This window comes from Nothoprocta perdicaria, unplaced genomic scaffold (genome assembly GCF_003342845.1).
Source record: "Nothoprocta perdicaria isolate Ctin4 unplaced genomic scaffold, notPer1 scaffold_140, whole genome shotgun sequence".
Taxonomy (NCBI): Eukaryota; Metazoa; Chordata; class Aves; order Tinamiformes; family Tinamidae; genus Nothoprocta; species Nothoprocta perdicaria.
Window position 1 is genome coordinate 784,470 of NW_020454539.1, and position 10,943 is coordinate 795,412.

At 44.8% G+C, this 10,943-nt stretch overlaps 1 protein-coding gene across 1 annotated transcript in view; it reads right to left on the bottom strand.

Annotated features, from left to right (window-relative positions):
• Nucleotides 1-10,943, bottom strand: part of JADE3 (jade family PHD finger 3) — a 32,187-nt gene that overhangs the window by 19,780 nt on the left and 1,464 nt on the right. The window contains exons 2-3 of the mRNA XM_026034269.1: nt 4,706-4,765; nt 3,590-3,672 (exon numbers count right to left, since the gene is read on the bottom strand). Coding sequence (XP_025890054.1) covers nt 3,590-3,672; nt 4,706-4,754 — 132 coding nt within the window. The 5' untranslated portion in view covers nt 4,755-4,765. The remainder of the gene's footprint in view (nt 1-3,589; nt 3,673-4,705; nt 4,766-10,943) is intronic.

The window sequence follows — 10,943 nt, forward strand, 5'->3', positions numbered from 1 at the left end:
CCCGCGCGCGCCACAAGGGCAGCCGCTCTCCAAGCGCATCCAGGCAGCTCCGCGGAGCGCGCSAGAAGCCCACGCAGATGGGCACGGCGATGCATCCCTGCGGGGCACACGGAAAGGACACCCTTCCCTTCCCAGGACATCCCTTTGAGCCACGGCAGGAGCCAGTTCTCCCGGACGAGGAGCCCAGTCCTTCCAGGTGCTCCCCAGGATCACGGCCTACGATGTGTGCTGCAGCTAAGCACCTGTAAAGAACAGATGTTTCACATGCCCAAGTAATGAAAACAGACCATTTATTCCAGGAAAGGCAGTTGTGGTTCACGTGACAGCACAGCTGCAATATGGGACAGAACCCAGGATTGTGGCCAAGGGCTTCAAAACCCAATTTGCAAAGACAAGAAAAACACTATAGTCCATGCCATCTTACATGAACTACATATATAAAAAGATATATATATTTTAAAGCACAATCCTAACTTAACTCTTTTACAAATGTAAAAGAGTTAACAAGGACTTACAAAAAAGATYACAGCTTGAGTATCACAGCTCGAGTATCACATAAATTTCTGTTCTCTTTTGTGCCCCACAAGCCTTAGGGAAAACAAAGTGTCATTCGGGACAGTCCAGCTAAGAGGGTCTCCCTGCAACAAGGACTCCAACTATTTTACCATCATTTTCTGCTGCAGCTTCCACAGACAGGAACCCAMAGAGTTCACGCTGAGCCAGACAACCAAATGCTTCCTACCCTACTACTCCCGCCCAGGTTAATGTTTAGACCCCCACACTAATGTTTAGGCCGGCTCAACTCCCGTCTCTGTTTAAGTGCATAAGGGGCAACTCTGCAAACGGCATCTGTTCCCCACAAAGCCCTTGTGCTACACACAGGTTTGAACCTGGTACATCAGGCCCTGGGAACGGGCTTGGACTTTTACACCCTATCACTAAATTACTCAGCCCCACAGAAGTCCCCCATGCGCCCACCTTGACTCTGAACAAGCCAAGCCTAATCCGGGGAGGCGGCATCCACAATCCCAACTGCTCTGCCTTTGCCACGGGAGAGCACAGCACATCCTGACAAGCCAGCTGGCAAACACAGCACCCTGCTTGTTGGTTACAAGACAAAAAAAAGTTTTATTTGGAAAGAAAACTCGGGTACGCAAGAAYGCTTGGACTGCAGATGGCCGAGGAAGTTGAAAAAAGCCTAAGTATCCATACGCAATTTAATTGAGAAAACCAGGCTTACTGGCATGAAAGAAAAATTAATGTGTGAGGACCAGGAGCAAAAATATTCCCAAACAGCTATTTATAGCTTTGACCTTTCAGATTTTCTGCATCACTAGCTGAAGAAACTGCCTGCTGCCTGGCAAGCTGAGGTGAGCAAAGGAGATCAGTGCCCCTTGCCAAAAGGAGCCCTTGCTAAAATGGACGCTCTTGGCCCGGAATCTTAAGTTGCTATAAAGCAGCTATTCAACAACTATCACCACAATCAATTTGTGCCGTTATAGTAACAYGTTTTCAGAGGGTGTGTGACGGGCTCCAGTCCTTGCTTTACAGCCTCCTCAGCAGTTTGCATGCACGTCAATAATGGATGTCGACGCTCTGCTGACAGCGCGTTTCAAGCGATGCCCTGTCCGGCAGATGCTTTCCTAGATGTTGGGAAGAGGGTTTCTGCCTGGCAGAGGAATATRAAAGCTGGAAAGACACACAAGAGTCCTGCACACAGAGGGGATMGGTTATTACTGTCACACCACCCTCCCTTCCCTGAAGGGCTCTAAGTTCACGGATTTTCTTTTTTCTTTTTTTTTAAATAATCTATATTATATAGACACACACACACACACACATATATATATATAAAATATATTGTTTTAAGAACACGTTGGGCATCCTTCCAGAAGAGAAAACATTCTAAAGTTCAAGACTTTTCGTATTTTCRAACATTAAAGGGCTCAAGCTCTTTATCTCGGACCAGGGAGCAAAGATGATCGCAGGYGGAGGAACTGAAAACACCGCTCCTTTTAATTCCCAGAAGTCTGTGAARGGAACGGGGTACCCACGGGATGCACCTGCGTGATCACTCCTCCCACGCTGGGACACAGAGGGAGAGCGCGGGAGGAAGGAAGCCGGGAGCCGGCACGGAGCAGCGAGGGCACGAGGGGCACGGGGGCATCGCGCCTGGCCTCGCTGCCCCGATGCCCCGAGTGTTTATGGTTGGGCTGGATGGYCCAGAGGGTCCTTTCCAACCATAACAATTCCGGGAGCGGCCACCGCAACATTCTGGCTTTAGGAACAAGGATTCTGGTTCTGAAAACTCTGAAGACCAACATTTTGAAGGCAAAAATAGCAGCATTTCGTTAATCTTCTCAGTTGCTTTTTACACAGCTTCCTGGCCAAGCTCGCTTTTGTTGAAACATTCACACAAGATGTTATTTTTTTTTTCTAAAGACGCAAATCAGTGTGTTTTCTTCAACTAACATATTAAAAACTAAACTTCCAAGGAAAAGGTATTTTCTGCAATATTTACCTTGTTCTTAGCAAACTGAACTCAGCCAGTAAGCAGCATTTAGAAAGGAACATGAGGTAAGCTCGCTGAATAGCTCTTGTGATAGGAATGCAATCTCTATGTTTATGCAATCTCCCACAGTAATATCCAAGTAGCTAAAAAGCTATCATTTGGTACGGTACAGAAAATTACTTCTGGGCCATAAGTCTCTGTATTAAATTGTACAGAAACAAAGTATTTTTTGTGACTCTTTTTTTTTTTCCCCTCTTTAAATAGCCTTGGGCATCAATAGTTACACCAACATGTTGAAGGATTCATTTGGAGGGAATATGATAGAAAGTAAGGGAAATTGACTGCATGAAACATATGCAGTTTGCAGTATTCGTTTGCAGTTACTTTTTGACTTCAGCTCGTAAGAAGCAAGCATCAGGTATGGAGAAAGCAGCCAATAAATCCCACCAGAAAAGGGCTACTGGTGAACAGATTTGAACACAGAATCATGTGTAAACCCCAAAGGAGAACAACTCAATTAGGGTATATAAATCTAATCAAAGTGGCAACAGGCATATACGCAGAATGGTCCTAACAGATAAAGCTGGCAAAGCAGAAGCTTTATTGAAAGTAACAACACAAAAGTGAGAAAAAATGACAAAAGATGTTCACGTATATCCTGCAAACTGAAGTGTCCCAGTATTTTATCTTAAAGCAAAAGGCATCCTTGCCATACACAGACAAACCACTTTGCTTTGGCATGCTCTCAAATCACAAGACCACCTCAGATTTCCAGTCTCAAAACACAACCAACTTTGAGGGGAAGAAAGAAGTGTGTCCTACAGTTTGCAAGCCCATCAGTCACTTGGGGACATCAACCACAGGTCCTACAGTACTTGCATGGAGGGAAGAAATTGAATCAGTGGAAAACTGACAGGCAACAAAGGGCCTCAGTGGCGCTACTCCAGCGCTCACCCTTTCAAGGCCTCGAAACACGAAAACCACACGATCCAATGCTCACTATTTCAAGGCCTTGAAACACGAAAACCACACGATAAAAAGACCCACCAGCAACCAATCCCCAACCCCGATTCTTACCTCAGCAGGCTTCTTTTGTTCATTTGCTGGTGTTTTTGACTTGCTCCTGTATTTAGCGCAAGAAGAAAAGGAAGTGGAAGGACCTGTTAAAAAACAAAACAAACCAAAATCATATTACAGCTCATTTCAAATCATTTAATTACTCAGTAAAACACAAGACACTATAGTTGAATTATCATAATTCTTGACAAGACATGGGTAAAGAAAGTCCTATGCAGTCTGTAGGTTTGATTACAGCTCCTCCCGTTCCACTTGTTCTTCGTAAAGCACCACAGCAGGCTGATTTTAGAGGTGCATTTTGCTCTGTGTGACACAAGTGTGAGTAAACAGAAACAAGCACACAGACTGCCTGCCTCCTTTTCCCATCTAGCAAAAAGCAGGAGGAGCAGCAAACTGAGGACAGGAAGCCTACAAGTTGGGAAAAACAAACAGAAGCAAGGATACCTAAGTACGCTCAAAAGATATGCAAAAAGAAAAAAGTAGAGCATCGTGTCTAGACATTTCTGGGCAAAACGCTAGTTCAGTGCATGATACTTTGACGACTTCCAAGAAAGGTGAGAATGAATTGCCATTAGAAACAGAGTTCTTCAGCGGGCACAGATTTAGGAACAGACCAGATCCTGCCAAGTTCTACACCTGCACGTGGAAAGGTGCAACCTGAGCGAGGTGTGTGCCAAGGCACCCTTAAAACCTAACTTTAATAAACACAGGTAACAGACTGACACTGAAAAGATCAGGAACCAGCTTTTCAATCCTGGGAATTTTAAAGTTCAGGCTCTGCAGAGGACAAAATAACCCTGGCTTTTGAAAACTTCCTCTTGAGAGTGAAATTTCTTCAAAATTATAGATTATTTCCCATAAAGCTGAGACATACAAATTTCTACTGAAACTGTATACAGACTCAAAATCCTACGCTGAATTTATACAATTCTCAGCTTCATTCTCCTCCAGTAAAAGCGCTCAGAACACWAAAGAAGAAAGAATGCTGCAAGAAGAAAATGAAATCAAGCAAGAAACATTTTTTTAATTATAGAGGTGAAACAGTTTGCCCTCAAACCACAGAAGGAAACCACAAGGGGGTGATAGACCAAAGAAACACTAGCCCGTGTTACTCACTCTCATTGTCTGAACTGTCACTGGTGCTAAGATGCCTGTGGCGTTTCATCCTGACGCATCCTGAGGAGAAAAGGAGAAAAAAAAAAACAAAAAAAWTGATGCAACTATGTTAGCAAGGGAGGAAAAAGCAAACAGATAAACAAAAATCAGACTTCCCCRCAGCCTCATCACACTTAAGACAGCAGAACTCGAGGCGCACATGTACTCCAAGCCTGGCCACCGTGTTTCACGTCTGCAAGACACTCCTAGACCACACTCCTATGGCATGAGGTCCCCTTGAAAACCATGCACCTCTGATGAGTTTGCTTCATGTTTTCCAGGAAGCAGCACAACCCACCCGCTCTCTCCCAGCACGGTGCCCGGCTCCACTCCGTGCAGAGACACAAGGCAATGTCTCATCCCTTCAGCCATGGGGAAGGGAGGTGCCATGGCGGCACCTTCCCATCCCTTCAGCCAGGAGGAGCCATGGTGGTGATGCCTCATCCCTTCAGCCATGAGGAGGGCAGGTGCCATGGCCACACTGCCCCATCCCTTCAGCCATGAGSTGCTGTGGCAGCGACGTCCCATCCCTTCATCCAGGAGGAGCCATGGCAGCGATGCCCCATCTCTTCAGCCAAGAGGAGCCACGGCAGCCAGGTCTCATCCCTTCACCTTCACCCCATCCCTTCAGCCTTGGGGAGGGGAGGTGCCATGGTGGCACCGCCCCATCCCTTCACCCAGGAGGATCCATGGTGGTGACGCCTCATCCCTTCAGCCACGAGGTGCTGTGACAAGGACACTTCACCCCTTCATCCAGGGGGAGCCCATGGCAGCCAGGTCTCATCCCTTCACCCAGGAGGCGGCGCCATGGCGGTGACRCCCCATCCCTTCAGCCCCCCATCCCTCCAGCCACAAGGTGCCCCACGGCGGCCCAGCCCCATCCCCGCAGCCTCGAGGAGGCGCCGCGGCGCCATTGCGGGATGAGACAGGGCTGTAGGCCGGAGCCGCCATGAGGCCTGCACAGAGAAAGGCAGCTTGCCTGGGAGAAGGGTGCCCGTGGGAAGCAGGAGACTCATCTTCAGAAAGGGGGGGAAATATAAATATAAATATAAATATAAATATAAATATAAATATAAATATAAATATAAATATAAATATAAATATAAATATAAATATAAATATAATAAAAGCCGACTAATTCCATCGAAGTCGCCTGGTCACAGCTTAGCTCACAAGGAAACGCGGCTCCCAGAAGTTAGAGACGAAGGGATGGACGGCAGCAGTGAGAAACAACCCTGCGGCTCCGTGGGAGATCCATAACTGAGCACAGGGCTTTTCAAAATTTATTTTTAAGTGGTTAAGACATATAGAGAATGGTGAAGATCAAGTCCCACATCGTTGCTTAAAAACAAGCAGCTCACCTACATACTCCAAACAAGCTCCAACAAAAATCCATATCCTGTCTCCCAAGTCCTGCCATGCAGGTCGACAGCACTACATCTGCTAAGCAAGAACCASTAACAGTTTACAAATTAATATGAAAGGAAAAACATCCCTATCTTCTCAATGGATCAGATACGCAAAGCATTAGAGAAAACTCAAGAAACCATCTTGCAAGGTCAGGAACAAATCAATATTTTGGAGAAGAAAASAGGCACTGGGAGGCTACAAACTTAACTGCCGGAAAGAGCTGCAGCAGTAGAACTGCCAGCTCGCCAACACCTGAAACTTAAACAAAACAAAAATACATTATATCTATTAAAAAAGGGGGGAAGGGGGAGGGAAAAAAAAAAAAAGCTAAATAACCATTTGATAACCAATTCTTTGTGTTGGTTATCGTACAATCTGCCTTGAGATTAACCAAAGCCCATGGGATAAACAGGATTTCCAGATAAGAAAAGTTCATCAGAAGGCTCTGGAGAGATTGCAACGGAATCAGTGGCAGAAGAATTGCTTAATTCACTGGAAATTTCCAGTGCCCTTTTATATGCAAGAGCCTGAGTTTACTGAGTTTAAATACTTCAAAAACAAACAAACAAAACCCCACACTCTTGAAAGCTGAGACGGAAATTATGTGTATAATTTCAACCATCACATGTATATATAAAAAGAAAAGAAAAAAAATCTTTCATGTTCGGATATTTAACCTTTGTGGGTAGGTGGGAGAACAGGATGGGACATGAAAAAGGTGCTTCTGTCTAGCACCTTAACCTGGCTTGCACAGGCACCGGTCGGATCAAGACATTTCAGTGGATCTCTTCAGCAAAGCAGAGCGACAGGTAGAAAGCGCTTGAGCCAAACGGGCTTCTCCTTTAAAGAGGAGGTTTGGGAGGTCCCAGGTTTGAGGCTAAGTGGTGGGTGGCAAATGAGGGAGGAGGAGACCCCAAATGACACAACTGTCCCCAAAAAGGAGCAGGATGCACCACTGTCAACACCTCCCTGGCCAGCAGCCTTCAGCTCTGAAGGCCTGGGGAGAAGCTGCAAATACGTTCCTACAGCAACATCCCACATCTTCACGAGTGCTCATTGCTTGTTCTGGGTGTTTTAGGGTTTTTTTTTAAAACATTCAGATGAATTTCTGAGCAGCTGTTAAAAGATGTTGAAAGCTTGAGGCAGGAGCTTCTCATCTTTCGTAAGTCTATAAAAACATGTAGCAATAAAAGCTTTTCACTCTGCATTAAGGACAGGGCTATCCAAAAAGTACAACACGAACATTCAATTAACATTGGTTTAAACTGCAAGGTTAGGAGATGCAGCCACAGAAAGGACCCTCCAGGAGCCTGGATTTCTGCCTCTGCGATGAGGAAGCTATAGGGGGAATGGCCACTTTAGGGACAGCTTACATAAAAATGGCAAGTGTAAAAGCTTTAAAAAAAATAAAAGGAGATACACTTCTGGCAACATAGTAAAAAACATTTTAAAATTCTCTTTTGGAAGTGAATTTGCATCAGCTCAGAAAAGCAATTTATACTCCCATTAGAGCAGAGAGGAGCTGAAAGAGCAGTCACCCAGGTTAATAAGCCCACCCCGGATCCCAGCCGGCTTTCTGCAGCAATAGTAACCACAAGTGCCAGGAATAAACACCCGCAGAGCTGCCACAAATCAAGCAAGGGCTATGCTCAGGAAGACAGGTTATTAAAATGATCAACATGCTGCGATGTGTCCCTACGTGATATAGGGGCAAAAGTCTTCGCCCAGCTCCGGCAGGACCGTCCTGAAAGGAGGCTTTACTTACGTTTTTAATAGGCGAGCCCTTCCTTTACGACACCCTTTCGTAAGCTCGCACACCGAGACTGCCAAGCAGGCTGTAGCTCACGGGGGATTAACTGCAACCTGCTCTGCGGAGCAGCAGCCTGCAGGGACGGCCGAGCTGCCATCCCTCATCTCCCACTCGGGACTGCCGGCCTGGGTGCGAGCAGGCCATGAAGCTGCCCCTGTCACAAGCACCAGCATTCCCACCCCGAAGCCTTAGGTCTCATCCGAGGCCTCGATAGCTGATCTTGACTTACCTCAGCTGACCTCCCGTGCTCCCCGGCTTGCAAAGAGCTGAGGAAGCTGGAGCGAACCCAACACAGTTAAATGACTACAGGTGGAAATGAGGACAATTTCCTCCGTCCACTGGTGTGGTGAATCCAAACAAGTGAGCAGAACCAAAACAAGTCACAGGTGGGTAGAATCTCTCAAATATTCTAGAGTTTTTCTTTCCTGTCTTTAGACCCTCAAAACTACAGTGACAGTAAGTCCTTAAAGAAGGGACACAATTCACGTTTTTTTCTCTCAATGAAATGCACCAAAACTGAATGCAAGGACTCTGGAGGATATAACAAATTCAGTGTTCATGAGGTTACTAATGTYCTTTTCCAACCTCAGTGTATCGGTTATAATGAATGGCACTTGATAACCCTAGRGCAATTCAAAATATTATTATTTTTAACCACAAAATGAAAAAATATTTCAAGATTTTTCATATTAAATAAGAAATACTTTCCTTCCACAGAGGAGYTGAAAAATAACTTTAGAAAGGGATCTCAGATGCTATTAAAAAAAAAAGAGATTAAAGAGATGAGACAAAAAGAGACGAGCAGTCATTAGGTGYTTGATAGAAATGCTTTCTACTGAAGATAAAAAAAAAAAAAAAAAGAAAAAAATCAGACATTTTCCGATCCTTTATCTTCATTCAGGTCTTTTGMAAGTTTTCATGTTGAACTATTGTTCTGTATTTTGAGAATTTAATTTTAGCTCTTTAGCTTACCAGTAGGTCCAATACTTAAGGGGAAAAAAGTGTAAAGTAACATAAAGCTTAATCCTGTTGTAGAGTAAAGGAGTCAAGTGGCTCCAAAGGAGAAAAAAAAAAAAAGTTTCATTTCTCGATCACCAAATTATGATCCATGCTACAGGAGGTAAGTAGGGGTGCTTTGGCTATGGATGCAATTCAGATTGACCTCGCAGTCAAGCGYAGATGACCAAAACCTAGAGCACAACACACGCTGATATATTAACGGAGGGCCCCAGAGAGGATGCTAAATCACTTTATGACCCCATGAACAAGTTCTCCCAAAGACCCAACACGAAGTGCTCACCTTGGAGCACCTTTTACATGGAAACCAAATACAAAAGTCACGTTTAAAACAGTCAGTGCCGGCAAGGAGAGAGACACTGGGCTGCCCAGAGGAGCGTCCTGTGCCCTTCGGGTGCTCAATCCCAAATAACGCYGGGACGGCGGGTTCTCCCCGGGCACGGCAGCAATCCCACGCTGCCGGCATTCCCGGTGCTTCCCGGAGGTGCCGCGTGGAGCCCCGGCGCAGGCTGGGCACAGCTGAGCGGGGCATCAGCCCCTCTGCAACTCGGCAGCTTCCTTCCCCTGYGCGTAGCCAACGTCTCCCACAGCACACGCAGGAAGCGGTTTAGGGGGTAGGGTGGATGCTTCTAAAAATATAGGAGAGGTGGCTTTATAATAATGATTCCTAGGTTACGTTTGCCCTTATTTTTTGGCTTATTTTGCGAGTATCAGCACTAAGGTAAGCCCAGTGTCTCGTTAAGAAATACCCACTTGCTGCTTCGCCCTCCCGCCTGAAAAAGGGAAAAAAATCCACTCCTTTCTTAAGAAACTTCCCGCTCTGCAGAGCCAGTTATCACACATTGCTCAAAAAACCAGCCAGGCTCGAGATGTAAGCAGCAGACAATCAACAATTTCAGTCTTGTTCAAAGCACCGTTCTCAAAASCCGGTAGAAACAACAGTGCCAAACACGCTTTGCTTTGCCATTCGCTTCAGAGGAAACCAAGTTTACCAAGCAAATCATTAAGAATGTGCTCCCGTGTTAAAATACATCTCCTGCAATAGTTTACCACTCACCAAGTTAGCAGGCAGAAGGATGGTGAATGTCAGAGTCTTCTGTGTTAGGCGAGACATCAGCGACAAGTGCACAAAATGAATCCCTAAATGCAGCCGAGATTCCTGAAAACAGGACCTCGACGGAGTAACAGTCCTCTCCTTCCTGGCTTCGTTTGCTGAGAGAAAGGTTAGCATATATATTCAACATTCCCTATCTGTTAAAATCTACACAGAATGAAAAGGCCAAGAAAATCAAGGAACTGTAACTCAAATATATACTCTAGACCTACGAGAATTTATTTCTTCAAATTTTAAAACTGATCGACAAGAATGGAATTGGCCACAGTACCAAGAAAACATTTAAGTGGGGCAGAAAATAACCTACTTTTATCTTATTAAAAAGAAAACCGGCATCTATGTATATAAACTGACAAGCTCAGTGCAAATCTCAGATTAAAGTCCTGTACTTATACTTTTACAGTATGTCCTGTCTATCAAAAAAAAAAAAAAAAAAAAAAAAGGCAAGCAGAGGCAGTAGAGAGAAATTTCCAAGTCTCCAAAATGTGGTTTATGTAACTGTTAAATTTAGATTAGGAAGCAAATTATCTTGAAAGGTCTCCAGGAAATCTAGTACAGTAAAACCATTTAAATAGGTCAAATTTCATAGTCAACTGCCAGGGAAATTACGAAATACGAGTAGCATTAATGCAACCTTTCAAGTAACTAGAGGAAGAGAAACCACTCGTGTTTGGGTTTTTTATTTTGTTTTTTAATATCCTATTCAGCCTCACCAAAAGGCTACATACACTGTGACAAATGTCCACTCAAAACTTGGATTAGCTCCATTTGCCGTGTTAGAAAAGGTGTGAAATGTTAAACTGTTCAGAGGAAAAAAAGGGAAAAAAAACGGGGGAAAAAAAACGGGG